The sequence below is a fragment of the Mobula hypostoma genome, chromosome 14 (assembly GCF_963921235.1).
Source record: "Mobula hypostoma chromosome 14, sMobHyp1.1, whole genome shotgun sequence".
Lineage (NCBI taxonomy): Eukaryota > Metazoa > Chordata > Chondrichthyes > Myliobatiformes > Myliobatidae > Mobula > Mobula hypostoma.
In genome coordinates this window covers 47,638,959-47,657,511 of record NC_086110.1, presented here as the reverse complement: position 1 = coordinate 47,657,511, position 18,553 = coordinate 47,638,959, and the positions used below count along the sequence as shown (strand labels likewise).

General features: G+C 38.7%; 1 protein-coding gene across 2 annotated transcripts in view; it reads left to right on the top strand.

The window, feature by feature from the left end:
* Positions 1-18,553, top strand: part of kars1 (lysyl-tRNA synthetase 1) — a 46,262-nt gene extending 27,709 nt beyond the window's left edge. For both annotated transcript variants that reach the window (XM_063067096.1, XM_063067094.1), the window contains 8 exons: positions 1,167-1,286; positions 3,647-3,809; positions 4,460-4,633; positions 6,371-6,456; positions 7,197-7,282; positions 8,770-8,896; positions 11,882-12,025; positions 18,100-18,553. In XM_063067096.1, coding sequence (XP_062923166.1) covers positions 1,167-1,286; positions 3,647-3,809; positions 4,460-4,633; positions 6,371-6,456; positions 7,197-7,282; positions 8,770-8,896; positions 11,882-12,025; positions 18,100-18,186 — 987 coding nt within the window. In that variant the 3' untranslated portion in view covers positions 18,187-18,553. The remainder of the gene's footprint in view (positions 1-1,166; positions 1,287-3,646; positions 3,810-4,459; positions 4,634-6,370; positions 6,457-7,196; positions 7,283-8,769; positions 8,897-11,881; positions 12,026-18,099) is intronic.

Here is an 18,553-nt window from a genome sequence, read left to right as displayed (position 1 = left end):
AGACTTGTTTGTAACATTCAAAACGGTTTGAATATGTATCTGCAGGGCAATGGGGAGAAAAGAGGGGACATGGGAGTAGATAGATTGTCTTTAACATTGAGCCTTTTCAGACTCAATGGGCCTGACCTTCTGTGCTGTAGCCATTCTGTTACTCTGTGATGAATTATTTTTGAAGGTCCCTGATTTCCCTTTTGGAATCTGGTCTTGCTAGAATTAAATGAGTGCATTAAGAGCTTAGGATTTCAAGTTCAATTGTCATTCAACCATACATGAATACTCATAAATACAGCCAAACGAAACAACATTTGCCAAGGTGCAAAACATCGTGCCAATAGTCATACACAACACAAGGCACGTAAAAATAACAGGTAAATGTATAGTCATACGAGCCCCCAGGTAATATGTCCTGTAAATCGATGGTACATAGGTGTTATTGACAAGAACAAGCAGTTCTCAGCAGAGTGCAGACGAACGAACGCATGCATTCACAGAATCCAGCTTGCCTTCCGCCAAGTGTACACTGGAGGGCAGCAATGATGGGTAGGGCTGGTCCCCAGAGCAGCTCTACACCACCTCCTCTCCTGGACTGCTGCGGCAGGCAAACCTGTGGCTTGAGGCCTGGTCCTTGCTACAACTGCATCCATGCAGCTCCCCCACCATCTGTATCGCCAATAAACAAGGGAAACATTGCCAATGTCCAACAGGGCCTTGCAGTCACTAGAGAAACATCGGGGACAATCACTCGCTGTGAGATTGCACACCGCATGTTGACTGTGATGCTGTAGGCATTAACATGGTCTGCACCAAGTCCAGCTCCTCTACCAATGAGCAGCTGGCTGATGGGGTAGACCTGTAGTGCATGAAAATCTTAATGTCCAGCATTTTCTTGCAATCATAAAAAAGACATTTTAAAAAAGATAAAAACACCTCTGGCTGGCCCCAAGAGCCCGCTGCATCTGAACGTGCTGCCGTCGTACCAGAAGTTTGGATGAAAATATAACATATCCTACTGCCTCTATTGGATATCTGTCCAGATTTTTCAATAATGGAATTTATTGTGTGATTTTTAACAATGTAAGCACGATTATCTTTCTTTAGTAGTACTATGTATTTTGTTTGTAAGTGCAATGTTGCTCCAGTTTATGTACATTTAACCCTCTGTGCAGGTGGAGACACCCATGATGAACGTCATTCCAGGTGGAGCTGTTGCCAAGCCTTTCATTACACATCATAACGAATTAGACATGGATTTATACATGCGAATCGCACCAGAGCTTTACCATAAGGTACAAATCTTTTTGTTTAAGTTGAAAGCAGAAATGTGATTTTATTTGTATTATTAGCTGGTGGCTGTAGTTGCAATGTGGTATATATGGCAGCCATACACGGTCATACTAAAAGTAATTGGATAAATAATCAGGATAGTTGATGCTGTTTGTTAGAAGAATGTTGAACAGGAGATTGGACGGCCCTACACTTCTCTGATTGTTGCTGTGGGATAACATACACCCTTCAAAGAATGATTTTGCTGGATCACACATGAAGGATAAATGTATCGTGACTTTATCATGAAAATCATGACTCTATATCTGTAGTTCACAATGTACAGTCAAAAGCAGGATATGTATAACACTGCCTTTAGACAGGCCTGTATAGTTCTAGTAATTCTGAATTATTGATGAGAAGGGATTGTAATTTGAATAGTCCATTCCAGGAGAGGATTTTGTGCTGTAAAATACAGGACATGTAGCAGGGCAGCATTGAAACCAAGTGCATATTGAACAGTGACTGAGATGTCAAGGGGAATAGTTCAGCTAGTGTGACAATTATGCAGCAGCAAAAATCTTTGTAGCTAAGAACTTGGTTTTGCACGAATGATTAATTTTATTGTTTGCGGGGTCAATTTTATACAGTCAAGTGGACTCAGTCTCTCTCAAACATATTTAAACAAAATTGATGACTACGTATAAGAAGGATGATTTGGCTTAAAGGGTTTATGATGCTTATGATTTTTTGGATCCGGAATATCAATTATTTTGTTCTCCTTTATATTTGTGTAGCAGAAATAACATTGGAAAAAAAAGAAAACTTTGTGACTCCTGGGGTGGGGGGGGGGTGTATTTCATTAAGTTTGTCATCTTGCTCTACTTACTGAATTTGTCCACAGTGATCCATGTGTTCAGATTAAAGGAAAGGAACAACTTGGCTGGCCGGGTTAAATACAAGCTGTGACCTTTTGTTCTGTACGTAACTGCAGCAAAATGACTCCCCTTTTGACCTGTTGGGGTGATATATAAACCTGGTCCTGTCTTGGCACCATGTTCTGAGGTTGTGAGAATAATATATTGTTCATTGAAGCAGAAAAATGATTTCAAGTAAAAATTCAACCAGGATGAATTATCCAGGATGTTCAAAGGTTCTGGTACGAGTGAGTGGTTGAGTTAAAGATGAGCTGTCTAGGTGGCTCTTGGAGTTTTTTTGGATTGTCAACCGTGAAACCTACATAAAAGGGATCTTGTTTCCCCTTCCTAGATTACACGCACAAGGTGAGGGTGAATGCTCTGACTGAGAAATTAGTTCTACTTGAACAAAGGCTGCTATTCCTTTGCAAATTATGATTTGTGCAAAAGTGAGAAATAGTTTATGATGAAAATTATGTTCATAGTTGCTGATCATTGTCTAAATTTATGAATCTAACTTACATGTTACTTGACTTTTATTTCTACCTTTATGCGAACACATAATTGGAATATAAAATTTTTATTTTTTATATCTTTCACTGCATGAGGTTTTGCACGGGTTTTCCAGCTTATTGCTATTAAAATGTTGCAGCAAATTAGCTAGTACAAGAAGTTGTTTACAACTTTGAATATGTATGCATAGCCAGCCAGTGGTGTAGCGGCATCAGCATGGGACTTTGAGGCAAATGGTCCCGGGTTCAAATCCGGCCAGCTCCTTGTATGCTTTCCATCCGTGCTGGGTTGAGTGTTAAACTGGCAACTCGGGGCCCGATTTTTTAAAAAAAATGCAGACGAATGCTAGGAAAATGGCAAAATATGCTGCCTGATGTACCTCAAGACATGAAAAGGAACAACAATATGAATATATATATTAATAATTTGTAAAGCCTTTAGACATAGGAAAATTAATATTATACACAATTTGTAAGTCTGTATTTAGTTTGAGAATGTTATTATTTTATTATTATCAATAATGGAATATTATTCAGATGTAAAAGCAAATTATTCCCTAAGTTGTATGAAATGGAAAAAAAATTAATTATAGAATTTTATTTTCTTAAATTAAGAATGGCTTGTAATTCATTTTGCTGTTTGACAAAAATGTAATATTTAGATAGGTTTGAATTGAAAATGAAGAAATACATTTGGAAAGAAAGGTTCATCTTCTGAAAATTTATAAGTAAATTTGAAATACTCAAATTGTGTTCTGTTCAAACTTTCTTGTAGGAAGACAACTGGATTGTGTAAGAATGCAGTGTTGTAAAATATGTTGCTTTTCATATAAGTATACAGAATCTGTGACTAGAATTTGTAAAATAGGAGCTATTACCTTACTTGTGGAACACAATAATTTCACTCACCTGTTCTATGATCCAAGGATAAAAAATAGTATTTTTACTTTACAGATGCTGGTGGTGGGAGGTATTGACAGAGTGTATGAAATTGGCCGCCAGTTTAGAAATGAAGGTATTGATCTCACTCACAATCCAGAATTTACCACTTGCGAGTTTTACATGGCATATGCGGATTATAATGACCTGATGGAAATCACTGAGAAGCTTCTTTCAGGTTAGTAATATGATTCTTAGTCTTGAACAAATGGATTCCAGTTTATGTCATAGATTCATTGTAGATTTTAAAAATCTTAAGAACAATGATTCCAGATTCTTTCCTCTCCACCCACCTAGCATCTGCTATCACCTTCCAGCTATCCTCCTTCCCCTCCCCACAGTGTCTTCTCCCTTTCTTTCCAGTCCTGAAGAAGGCTCTCGGCCTGAAATGTGAACTGTTCGTTCATTTCTGTGGATGCTGCTGGACCTGCTGACTTTCTCCAGCATTCTGTTATTTTCTTTGTGATATTATTTTAGTTTGTTTCCCCTCTCTTATTGTCTTGAAGGGGATGCTCTCAAATAATTTCACTGGCCCTAGCTTGTGCGGCCATTTTATCAGAGTGATGATATTCGTGTATCTTAGATCTTTTGATTCTGAAGAAGGTTCATGAAGTTTTAGAACACCTGGTCATCAGTTGTTGGCCATAACTGTACTCTTCCAGCAGGAAATGTTGCAAAAATTATTGGCAACTCTGGCATACGTTTTTATTTCATCTTCCTTTCTTCAATTGGAAATCTATGGTCTTGCCAACGAGGCTAACCTGGTACTGAACAGTTTGTAGTCTACTATCTTTTTGGAATACAAATTGTGAAGTTTTTCTTTTACAGGTATGGTTAAGAGCATAACGGGTAGCTACAAGATTACGTACCACCCTGAAGGACCGGAAGGCCAAAGTTATGAAATTGATTTTACACCACCGTTCAAGCGCCTGAGCTTGACAGCAGATTTGGAGAAAATTCTGGGAGAAAAATTTCCATCTCCTGATCAATATGATACTGAAGGTAAGAGTGAGGCATTCTTATTACTGGTTTTAATCAAAGATCTAAATGGACTGGAGGTTGTGAAAAGTACTTTTATATTCTGCTCATTAAGGTCCAATCTTTGTGATTGATCACACAGTCCCCTACTAACATTTCTCAATTCTTCAGCTACTTGAGAATGCCCAGTTATGAACCCAGCTTTATTCGGAGGATCTTGGCCTGTCCATGCAAAGTTCCTGCTGGAGTTTCCCAGGAATCTGCCCTTTTATGCCTCCTCCTTTGAACTGATCCTCAGTGATCTCATTCAGAGTCACTGGAAGCTGAATGTCATGATTGGCACAAAGGCATCATGTTCACTACTGTGTTTTTGCACTAGGTTATTGCTCCCCCTCCCCCCCGATTTATTGCATACTGCCTGACAACTGAGTTATCTGGATGGGGGGGGGGGGAAGTTTACTCTCATCCCAAGACCGAATGTCAGTGGAACCAAATGCTATCAAAGTATGTGTGAAACCAGGTCGGCCTGATTCTGAGAAGGGATCACTGATTAAGTTCAGAACTTCCATTCAAGATGGTGGGGCCTACAGGAAGGTGCCATGGAGGCCCAGTCATTGGGTATATTTAAAGTGGAGCTTAGCAGGTTCTTGATTAGTAAAGGCTTCAAAGGTTACGGGGCGAAAGCAGGAGAATGGGGTTGAGAGGGATAATAATCAGTTATTGTGGAATGACAAACAGACTCAATGGGCTGAATGGCCTAATTTTGCTCCTATGCCTTATGGTCTTGTGGTCTACAATGCGTAAATTCAGGACTAGAATCAAAAGATTCTTGTGCTAATGGAATTAAAGGGAAAAGGGATGGACCAGGAAACAGAAGTATAAGGGGTTTTCTGTGGTATATTTGAATAGTGTTGGAGATTTGAGAGTAGCCTGGCCCATTATTTCTGTATTCCTCTGTAAACTATTGTCTATAGTTTATACTAAAGTAGTCGTTTGTAAGTCAAATGCCCACATGAACAATAGAACCTTGGACATTGCCAGTAAGAACTTAACCCTAGCTCTGTGGCGATTGGAACTTTGATTGGACAGTTTCATTAACGATTAATTTGTTGCATATCATGTCAAACGAATGCACACTTAAAAACATAAGAAGCAGGAACAGGACGTAAAGACCCTTTGATCTCCGTTTCTCTTCAATAAAGTCATGGCTGTGATCTTGGCCTCATACCTACTTTTCTACCTGTTGTCTGTAAGCATTGACTCCACAGTAGTCCAAGAATCTGTCTTGAGCACATTCAATGACCCAACCTCCAGAGTTTTAAAGTATTCCAAAGAATCTTGAACCCTTGAGAGAAAACATTTCTTCCTAATATCACAGAATCAGAATCAGGTTTTGTTAATCACAGACATGTTAATCATGATAACTTGTTTTCTGGCAGCAGCACAGTGCAATACATAAAAAAGTTACTCAGTTACAATAAGAAATGTATTAAAAATAAATTGTACAAAAAGAGAGCAAAATACGTGGATTCATGGATCATTCAGAAATCTGAAACCATGAATCCACGAGTTTGAGATTCCGTTTAAGGAGAAAGATCCTCACAACATCTGTGTTATCAAATCACCTCAGAATCTAATTTGTTTCAATGTAATTAGCAAAAGCTTTCATTTGTGACTATATAACTTCCTTTAATAAAATAGAATTCCTGCATAGGATTTTCATTTGCATTTAAATGGACTCATTTCATTTTGTGTGAACAGAGACTCGTAAATTCTTTGACGACTTGTGTGTTCGAAAAGATGTTGAGTGTCCACCTCCAAGATCTACAGCCAGGCTTTTAGATAAGGTATTGCAAAAGTGCATTATGAAACTCTTAAGTCAATATGCACAGTCAAGAACCTGATAATGGGGTTATAACAAAATGGTTGGGGCAAAATAGTTTGCAATTACATTACTACTTTGACATGTCATAGAGTGATAGAGAAGTCCAGCACAGAAACAGGTACTTCAGCCCATCTAGTCCATGACAAACTATTTAAAATGCCTAGTCCTGTGCTTCGTATCTGTAGATCATTTTATATTTTCCTTTTACTATGTGTTATGTATTCCTCCCACTGTGAGCCTCACAGTTAATGTGACAAATGAGAAGTTTGTTGCACCTTTTTAAATCAGAAATTATATCAGAATTTGTTTTCTTGTCAATAACAAGCAACTTCTATTGTAATATTTTTGAGAGATTTTGCCTCCTAATTTTAAAAATGAAGAAGCAATTTGGCTTAAAAATCATTGGTGTTTTTTTCAACAACATATGATACTCCATATTTCTGATATAAATTTTTGCTCTCTCACATAATGTATTCCTCTTGTATTTTTGTGGCTATAAATTCAACACATTAAACTCGAAAGCAGGATGGATTTTGCAAAGCATTTATCCAATAACTTTCACAACCCTGAAAAGGAGAGGTTTTTACAAGCTAACTTGCCCACCACACTGGTGGCCACTTGACTTACTAACTATATCTGATAATGGAGTAAACAACATATTTAAAATAAAATAGATTTTAACTTCTTATCATTTTCTTCCAGTTGGTTGGTGATTTCATGGAGGTCACTTGCATTAACCCAACGTTCATCTGTGACCATCCGCAAATCATGAGTCCATTGGCTAAATGGTAAGGTCAAAATACTAATAAAACTAGGAATAATATACACTTCTGTTTTGGCAGTGCTCATGTAATCAGAAAGTGGGAAAAGAAAATGTTTGGATATTAATTTTGGGGAGTAAACAGTTGATGTTACGTGAAGGAAACTAAAATCCTACTTTGAACATGAGCACAAGTTCTTAAGATATTTTGATAGTGAGTATTTAAAAAAAAAAGTTCTTCCAAATGTGGGACGTGCCAGAGATGATATGTTGAAGCACAATGTTGGATGGTTACTGCAGTTGTTAGTTCATTGCTGTACTCAACAATGTTCTGAGAATAAACATGAGATATAGTCCCAATAACAAGTATTCACCCCCCTTGGAAGTTTTTGTGTTTTTTTATTGTTTTACAACACTGAATCACAGTGGATTTAATTTGGCTTTTTTCACACTGATCAACAAAAAAAAGCTCTTTCGTGCCAAACTGAAAACAGATATCTACAAAGTGATCTAAATTAATTATAAATATAAACCACAAAATAATTGATTGCATTAGTATTCATCCCCTTCAAGTCAGTTTTAGTAGATGCACCTTTGGCAGTAATTACAGTCTTAAGTCTCTATCAACTTTGCACATGTGGACGCTGCAATTTTTTCCCCTATTCTTCTTTACAAAACTACTCAAATTCTTTCAGATTGCATGGGGATTGTGGGTGAACAGCCTTTTTTAAGTCCAGCCACAAATTCTCAATTGGATTGAGGTCTGGACTCTGACTTGGCCACTCCAGGACATTAACTTTGTTGATTTTAAGCCATTCCTTTGTAGCTTTGGCTTTATGCTTGGGGTCATTGTCTTGCTGGGAAAACACGTCTTCTCCCAAGTCACAGTTCTCTTGTGGACTGCATCAAGTTTTCCTCCAGGAAACTCCCTGTATTTTGCTGCATTCATTTTACCCTCTACCGTCACAAACCTTCCAGGACCTGCTGCAGTGAAGCATCCCCACAGCATGATGCAGCCACCACCATGCTTCACAGTAGACACGGTGTGTTTTTGATGATGTGCAGTGTTTGGCTTATGCCAAACATAGCGTTTAGTCTGATGGCCAAAAAGCTCAATCATAGATTATAGAACCTTCTTCCAGCCAACTTCAGAGTCTCCCACATGCCTTCTGGCAAACTCTGGCGGAGATTTCATGTGAGTTTTCTTCAACCGTGACTTTCTCTTTGCCACTCTCCCATAAAGCTGCGACTGCTGAAGCACCCAGACAACAGTTGTATGCGCAATCTCTCCCATCTCAGCCACTGAAGCTTGTAACTCCTCCAGAGTTGTCATAGGTCTCTTGGTGGCCTCCCCTACTAGTTCCTTTCTTGCACAGTCATTCAGTTTGGCCTGCTCTAGTTTTGAAAGGAAGGCAAAAACTTGTAAATTGAGGGTATAAAACACATCACTATAAAAAGACTGGAACTCTTTGTTGTATTAAGACAATAAAATTATTGCTTTTTGATCTATTGCAGGCATCGATCCTTCAAGGGTTTGACAGAACGATTTGAACTCTTTGTCATGAAAAAGGAGATTTGTAATGCATACACAGAATTGAATGATCCTGTTAAACAGAGAGAACTCTTTGAAGAACAGGCTAAGGTAACTCTTACTGTTTAGATCTAATCATGATTCTGCAAATAGATCCAATCTTTGATATTTATTAAGTTGCATGGATCTACGATGGATGATTGTAAAACTGAAATCCAAGTTCGGAGACTGTAGATACTGGAATCTGCAACAACACGCAAGGTTCTGGAGAAATTCAGCAGGTCAGGCAGTATCTGTGGAGGGAAAGGGATTGTCGATTTTTTTTGGGTTAAGGCCCCTCATCTGGGTTGCCAGTCCGGATGTCAAATGTCAACTGTTTATTTCCCTCCACAGAAAAGAATACCAATTAATTTAACATTTATTAACTTCAAGCAACACATCAGTTTTCATTTGATTTTATTAAAATTATTCAATTTGTCATTCTGGTTTGATTTACTGATAGAAATATCCATTGAAGTACTTATCTATAATGTCTAACTATGTTTGCATTATATTTATAACAGTAAAAGTTGCAGTCTTTTGTTTCATCTTAAATTGCGTTACAAATAAAGTGGCTTCCACTTCATTGAGACACATCAGGACCAGAACATTTTGGCCTAATTAAGTGGTTGTCTCAATGAGCCCGTTTCATGGAAATAGTTAAAAAGATGTTATAAAGACAACTACCCCCGTTTAACTGAGTAACAAATTATGTATTTAAATGAAATGCAAAACAATTTGGAACACTATCAATACCACTACAGTACTAGAAAACTGTGTCTGATTTCCCATTAGTTATTGACAGAGGTATTAAGCAAGTGGTGCTGCTGGAGCTGACAGTCCCATGGGAAGATCGCTTGGAAGAGGCCTTTGAAAGGAAGCTCTCCAAGTACGCAGGACTGGTCAGCAACTGTCAGCAGGCTGGATGGAGAGCGAGGTGTCTCCCAGTGGGGGTTGGTTGTAAGGGATTCGTAGCCCATTCTTTAGTTAGAGCCTTCAGCATTTTGGGCAGCGAGGGAGAGAGGAAGAGGAGAGCCATCCGCAGTACCACTGATGCGGCAGAGAGGACCTCAAGATGGCTGTGGCTCAAAAGAGGGGAGCCATGGAGTCATAAGTAGCTAGCCATCTGGACACAAGCTGGGGTCTGATCAGCCCCGGCTGGGTCACCTGGAGGAGGTTGTATGATGTTGAAAGGCCCGAAACACCCGATGATTCCAGGAACATCACTGAAGATGTGTCCAGAAGCATCAATAGATGTATGTTCACAGCTATGCTGCCATGTTCTTTTGATTGACTGTAAGTGAACAAAATCAGCACAAAAACCTAGCGAAGATAATGGACTGTCTTCATACAATTTTTGACAATGCATCCTCCTTATCTTCATCTTTATTATAATATTCAAGATGATTTTCAATTCCTTCTATTTCCTCTTAGTTCCTTCGTAGTACCTCCTTGAGGTAGGGAAATTGTTTCGTTTTCACTCCCGGCCATTTCTGGCATCTCCAAGCCTGAATGCTTGAAACCACAGTGAGCAAAACAGCTATGAATTGTCGTACTATTTAGTTCTTGCCAGCTGTCAGTGACAAAAATTTTTGCTTTCTTAACATAAGCACACACAACAGGCACTATTTAAAAACTGTTTGCTCTAAGCACAGCGTGTCTGGCTGCCATGCAAGTCCATGTATCTGACGCTAGTAAGAAACTGTTTGGCACCAGTCTCCTGCCCCAATTAAGCATCATCGTGTCCCAAGTAAGAGGCTGGCCTGATTAACTGAAATCCACTGAGTTAATTATTTCTTAGCTTAGTGGGGAGAATGCTTTATAAGAGTATCAGTAAACTCCATTATTAAACTGCACAGTGAGCGTATTTAGTGTTGAATGTGATCTTTTCTAGTGGCATAGGTTTGATTTACTTTAGTATTGGGAATATTATATTTTTAAAGTGATAAATTCATTGTGAAACCCACTGTTCAACTGAATATTCTTGTCTCGGTCAGGAGGGCTGTTGGTATAAACAAATGTTTAATAGGTACAAGGTTGTTTTGTAAAATGACATTCCTCTTACAGCATTTCCAATCTTCCAGATACAACATCCTTTTGCCTAATATTTCTGCATATGAAAGGGCAATACAGTCCCTTCACCTTCTTTGGCTTCCTGTTTTGCAGGCTTGGCTATGCTCGTGGTTCTGCTCTGCTGCCGTGCCATGGTGATTGCTGCAACTTGAGATTACTCCCTCTGGCTCTGTTGCTTGTATTGGAAGTTTCCAAGAGTCCAGGAGCAGTCTTAATAAATGTAATTTGCCCCCTGGTGGTTGATTGCAAAATTTGACATCCACCAATAATTTAGGGAGAAGCAAGGGAAAATCTGCAAGTGCTGGAAATCCAAGCAACATACGCAGAATGCTGGAGGAACTCAATAGGCCAGGCAGCATCTAGGAAAAGAGTCCAGTTGACGTTTCTGGCCTTATTCTTTGCCTAGATGCTGTCTGGCCTGCTGACTTCGTCCAGCATTTTATGTGTGTTGCAATAATTTAAGGAGTGTGTGAATGTGGAGCACACAGAGAAAAAGAGATTACTGTGATACTCAGTGTGGAGAATAGGGAAGATGTTTTGTGTCTAATCTCAACATCCTGTGAGGTGAACTTTCCTTGTATTTAACATCTCTACTGTGCCTGCAAACATAAACATTGCAATTGGACTATCTAAATAACACTTGTCATGCCTGACCCTACTTGAAACATAACGCCTCTGCTTAATTTGGTCCAGTTATCAGTTGCCCTCTTCAGCACATAATTGTGACTAAGTTATGCATACGGATTAGATGAATATCAAGTCCTGATCTAAATTTAAAATATGTGAACCATATTGTTCTAACTACAATGGAATGAAAATCAAAATTATTTTGCTTTATTGGCAATTTGGTTGACAATAAACATTATTGAAGGATTCAATTTCTTTTGAGTTGCAAGATAATCCTGTTTAATTCAGTAGAAATACTGAAACATTTAAAATTTGAATCTTTTGAGTGGAATACATTGTGTTTTAATGTTACTGCAGGCTAAAGCTGCTGGTGATGATGAAGCCATGTTTATTGATGACAACTTCTGTACGGCTTTGGAGTATGGACTTCCTCCCACAGCTGGATGGGGCATGGGCATAGATAGACTCACCATGTTCTTGACAAATTCCAGTAATATCAAGGTAAATTAATTTTTTTAAATCAATAAAATAAAGCTCTTGTATTTTTTGTCACTTATTTCCAAAGTAAGTAGATCTGCACCAAGTCACTTCTACTGCCATTTTCAAAATTTCAGAGCGGTTTGTCCAACATTATTCAAGCATCCCAAAGCCCAAGCTGCATATTATATTGGAGTTTTAAAAAGCAAGTTCTATGTAGTGTTCTGTACACATCCATTAGTTCACCATTGACATTTTGTTTTAACATTGCTCCTCTTTCATATTTTGCTGGATGACAAGCAAGAGGCAGATATTAAATTCAAATCTTAATTTGTATCAGTTTAGTGGGCCTGAGATATGGAACAAGATAAGACTGGTAAGGCTGCTGGATAGAAATTTTTATTTATTTTTTTAATGAGATAGAGTGCAGAATAGGCCCTTCCAGCCCTTTGAGCGTCTCTGCTCAGCAACCCGTTGATTTAACCTGAGCCTAATCACAGGATAATTTACCATGACCAATTAACCTGTCAACTGGTATGTCTTTGGAGAAAACCGCAGCACCCGGAGGAAACCTACGTGGTCACAGAAAGAACATACAAACTCCTTAAAAGTAGGGGCGGGAAATGAACCTGGGTCGCTGGTGTTAAGCTACCGCGCTGGTAAAGTAAAATCTGTATAGGCTGAGTAAGGACAAAGCTGGCTTTGGTTTCTCTAGATCTTACGGTAGAGTACTGCTAAATGTATCAATAGAAATGTAACCTAGCACCAGGGTGAATCCAATAAACATTAAATAACCTGATAAGTTAAATAACTTATATTATTTAAGTTATGAACACATTCCCTGCTTTCATGTGGGTGGTTAAAATGTCTAAATGAAATGCACAAAAATCTATGAACTGATAATGTTTTCTTGACACACATTATTATTTCCCTTTTTTAAAAAAAAGTAGTCATTTTCTCTTAACAACTTTTTTCTACCCAACCTGAAGTTTTCAAATGTGTGGTTGCTTCAGTTTGATTGTTCCTTCTAGAGCTGTGTTTGATTTCTTACAGTAACTAGTTAAGATTATACATGATGTTTTTTGGCATAATTTTCCTTGATGAATCAACTTCCTCATCTGTCTTCATTGAGAATGAACAGGAATACAGTGCTACCCATTTATTGGTGATGCCTCCTCTGCACCCACATAAACTGGGTTGATGTAACTGATCCAAGCTGATATTGGGTGTGGTGCTGTTATCAACTGAGTGATAATGGGTTGTATTATTTTCCATATTTCTTTGTGCTGGACTTGACTGTGACATACAACCTTTTTTATTGCTTATCACCAACTACCACATGGCCCTTGGTATGTTAAATTTTATTCAATGTGCTTTCAGAATATGTCAGTTTCATCTGCATTAAAGGTGTCATTGGAATTAACTTCTTGAAGAAATTCCGCATAGGCCTGTCATCCAGATTCAATATGCCTACCTATAAATCTTCTCCAGCAGACTACTTTGTTGGAAGAGATTAATTCACAATTTATGCTGAAAATCAGCTACTAAATTCATCAATATTTGTTTTCTTTGTAAAGCTTTTAGTTTTCTCACGTATATCTTTCTTTGTTAAGTGTGTTTGGATCAGCTTTAACTCTTGCTTTACTCAAGCACCTTATCAAATCGCTTAGACACAATATTGTTGTTAGTATTTAATTTTCCCCTCTCGTATATTTTTCATTATTCTTTACTCAACCAGAGTATATTTGAAATGAACTTGTATTGCTGGGAATGTTCTTACAAGTGCCTTCGATACCTGATTTCTAGTTCTTGAAAATAGTTTGTTTTTCCCATAGTCATGATTATTATTTGCACTTTAAAGGCCAATTCCAAAGCAAATTAGTCATGAAAATTGATAGAAATATTAGTATATTCCATTGAATGTGTTATACACATCTAATCGTGTTTCACATTTTCTGTCTAACTTGTTATGCTTGCTGCAACAACCATAACCAAAACGTACTTCTCAAGCTAACAAATTAAAAGCCCAAGAAATGCTGAGGTTATTCCAAACAAAGGGCTTAGGGGCGAGCAGTAACAAAGATGGTCTTTTGAATTATCAGGATAATCTCTCTTAAGTCAGCCTCAGCATAAAAAAGGTGCAAAGGCAAATGAAGGAATTTATTATGTGGTTGACAAAGGTGATATCTTGACTTTCGTGTAGTTGAAATAAATGGGTGGACTGAACTGATCAAAGGTCACTTGAAAGCTTAGCTTGTTATCAATTTTCCAGATACTTACTAAACTGCCATTTTCTGATTGACTTCTTGGCAATTTAATTTGTTCAGTTAGGTGGGCTATAAAAATACACTGCTTTTCCTCCTCTGGAGCCTGCCTGAATCCTGTTGAGCTGAGAAGGAAAACATCCTCTTTGTAAAAAGAACACTTGAGATGCCCATCGCTTTGAAAGTATGGGCTAATTTTTGTGAATCAAAGAACTTCAAACTTTTCTAGATAACTAAGTATCTAAACAGGATATTGTTAGTTTGTATTAGAATGACAGCAAGCTGGGCCACCCCTTTCCTCACAGGAACAACCTATAAATACAGTAATACCTTTAACAACATGACATTACAGTGTACAGTATATTTTTTATTACTTGAGTGGCAGTCTATTTTATGTGACTAATAAATTACTAAGTACGCTATTGATAAAATTTTTACCCGGAAAAGTATGAGGTGGTACACTTTGGAAGGACAAACTCCAAGGCAGAGTACAAAGTAAATGGCAGGATACTTGGTAGTGTGGAGGAGCAGAGGGATCTGGGGGTACATGTCCACAGATCCCTGAAAGTTGCCTCACAGGTGGATAGGGTAGTTAAGAAAGCTTATGGCGTGTTAGCTTTCATAAGTCGAGGGATAGAGTTTAAGAGTCATGATGTAATGATGCAGTTCTATAAAACTCTGGTTAGGCCACACTTGGAGTACTGTGTCCAGTTCTGGTCGCCTCACTATAGGAAGGATGTGGAAGCATTGGAAAGGGTACAGAGGAGATTTATCAGGATGCTGCCTGGTTTAGAGCGTATGCATTATGATCAGAGATTAAGGGAGCTAGGGCTTTACTCTTTGGAGAGAAGGAGGATGAGAGGAGACATGATGGAGGTGTACAAGATAATAAGAGGAATAGATAGACTGGACAGCCAGCGCCTCTTCCCCAGGGCACCACTGCTCAATACAAGAGGACATGGCTTTAAGGTAAGGGGTGGGAAGTTCAAGGGGGACATTGGAGGAAGGTTTTTTACTCAGAGAGTGGTTGGTGCGTGGAATGCTCTGCCTGAGTCAGTGGTGGAGGCAGATACACTAGTGAAGTTTAAGAGACTACTAGACAGGTATATGGAGGAATTTAAGGTGGGGGGGTTATATGGGAGGCAGGGTTTGAGGGTTGGCACAATATTGTGGGCCGAAGGGCCTGTACTGTGTTGACTATTTTATGTACTATAAAATTTTTAAATGTTTTAGAATCCTATTAGGTCTCCCCAAGGCCACTGACTTTAACTGTTATCTGGTGTAGTCCAAATTGTGTGCGTTTGAGGGGGTGGGGGGAGAGAGAGAAGTCCTGCCCTTGAACACTGGTGTATTTTCCACATTTGACCTGTTTCAGTGGTGTTTTCTGGCAGCTGCCTGTATTAAGACCATAAGACATAGGAGCAGAGCTAGGCCATTTCATTATGGCCGATCCCAGATCCCATTCAACCCCATACACCTGCCCTCTCATCATATTCCTTGATACCCCGACCAATCAGGAATCTATATCAATTTCTGCTTTAAATAGACCCATGGACTTGGCCTCCACCACAGTCTGTGGCAGAGCATTCCACAGATTCACCGTGCTATGGCTAAAAAAAAAACTTGCCTGCTGAATGTTGAGAGCATAGTTGTACACAACTAAATGTGCACACAGGTAGATAGAGAACAGGATCGCAACAACATAGCATCATTGAAGCACTATTCACCAGAAAACAAACATTATACCCAATTTTTACAAGAAAGAAAGAACACAATTAGAGCAAATAATGTCAATTTTAGTGCAGAGTAGTCATATTGTTGCTTGTCTATGGTGATCGGGACTTTGCCAGTTGGTTTAAAGGAAGTAACTGTTGTTGAACCTAGCGGTGTGCAACTTCAGACTTCGGTACATCCTTCCCGATTTAGCTATATATATATATATATATATATATATATATATAAAAAAAGATGGCATGGCTGGATGGTGGTGATCATTGATTCATGTTGATTCTTGAGGGAGCTGTAATTTAAGATAGGATGTGCTGGCATTAGAGAGGATCCAGAGGAGGTTTATGAGAATTATCCTGAGAGTGAAAGGGTCAATGTATGAACCGTGTTTAATGGCTTTGAGCCTGTACACACTGGAGTTTAGAAGATTGAGGAGGAATCTCATTGAAACCTGTGGAATATTAAAAGGCCCAGTACACGTGGAGAGGATGTTTCCAATTGTGGGAGATTCCAGGACCAGAGGGCACAAATTCAGAATAAAAGAACATCATTTGAAACAGAGCTGTGGAGGAATTTCTTTAGCCAGTAAGTGGTGAATCTACGAAATTCATTGCCACTGGATGCCAAGTCACTGGGTATATTTAAAATGGAGGTTGATAGGTTTTTGATTAATAAGGGAATCAAAGGTTACAGAGGAGAAGGCAGGAGATTGGGGTTGAGAAGGATAATAAATCAGTCATGATGTAATGGCAGACCAGACTCAGTAGGCCTAATAGCCTTATTCTGCTCCTGTGTCTTGTGGTCTTTCAGCAGCATACCTTGGGACTGTGTTGGTCATTGACTCAAAAAAAAACTCATTCCAATGTATGTTTCGATGTATGTATGACAAATATTTTTGTGGAAGTTTGTTATAATATTTAATGACAAGCTGAACCCCTGTAATTCCCAAGAAAGTAAAGGCGCTGGGACACTTTCTTTATGATTACATCAGTACACTGGGCCCAGGACAGGTCATCTGATATGTTACTGCTCAGGAATTAAAAGTTAATTCTGTCCACTACCGATGGTGTATGCTTAAACCACCCCCCTTCCTGAAGTCAACAAACAGCTCGTTAGTTTTGTTGATGTTGAGCAAGAAGCTCTTATGCCACGGCACAACCAAAGGACCTATAGTATTTCGCTCAGGTAAGCCGACTTGTCGCCACCTACAATTTGTCCAACAATTGCGGTGTTGTTGGAGAATTGGGAAGCAACATTGCAGCTGTGCTTTGCCACACAATCAGGTGTGTACAGAGGGTAGAGCGGGGGCTACACACTCGGCCTTGAGGTGTCTGTGTTGATGGTCAACAAAGAGGAGATGTTACCAATGATCACTGATTGATGAGATCTGCCCACGAAGAAGCTGAGTATCGAGTTGCAGAGGGAGATACAGAAGCCGAGGTCTTGAAGCTTGACGATGAGTTTGGGTGGGATGATTATGAACATCTGCAGAGCTAGAGAGTCTCTCTTGAAGGATGCCTGGACGTCGGCCTCAGGCACTAAAAATTACAGGGTTGGCCAGGGGCTGGTGGTAGTTCTCAGTATCAAAGCCTGCAGAAATGATATTGAACTCGATGGGAGTGATGGGTGATTGCAACTTAGGCTACCCTGTCTTACTTTATAGGAATTTATATTGTTAAAAACTCTGCCACACCACAGGTGTTGAATGTCCATCTGTGATTCCAGTTTGCTCTGAAATAGCCTTTTTCTGTTTGGAACAGCCTTCTGAAGATTGTACCTAGACTTGTATGACTCTGGGTTGCCTACTCTAAAATGGTACAGATCTAGCTCTCAGCAACTTATGAATCTCTTGGTTCATGCAGGGCTTCTGGTTAGGCCTATTGAGTTCACTGTTAAAGCATACTTTGATAGCATCAATCAATAGCCTTGGGTCTTTAAAATGATTACACTTCAAATGGCATCTGTTAATTGAATTTACCCATAAGCAGCAACATGTGAAATGTTATTATATGCAGGCCAGAAATATGTACATTTGACATTATATGTAAAATGATTTCTTACAAGATTAATATTAAAAAGGTAAATTTATTTTGTCTTTTACTTTAGGAGGTTTTGTTCTTCCCAGCAATGAAACCAGAGGACAATAAAAAGGAACGACCTGATGCTACTGAAAATGCACCTTCAGCAGATTAGAAACACTGCCATTCAATGGATCACTGAAACATGATTGCGCTATCACATACTTAATTTTCTTAAAAATATTATGCCTTGTGACTCCAAAAGAAAGTTAAACTTCCTTGCATTTCAAGTAGGCTGACATTTTCAAGTTATTTTTGTGTTGCGATAATTTCCAATTCCTATAATTAATTTCACATTAAGAAAATGTAACAAAATTATTTGTCAGATTTAACACCTTTTATATTGATGTTTCTGTACATTTCCTAAATATGTTCCTAGAATGCAGCATTTTTTTTTGCATTACAGAAAGGGATACTGTATTGATGAATCATTAAAAAATTGGAAGGAACAGTGAATTGCTCTTAATAAGTATTGCTTTTTT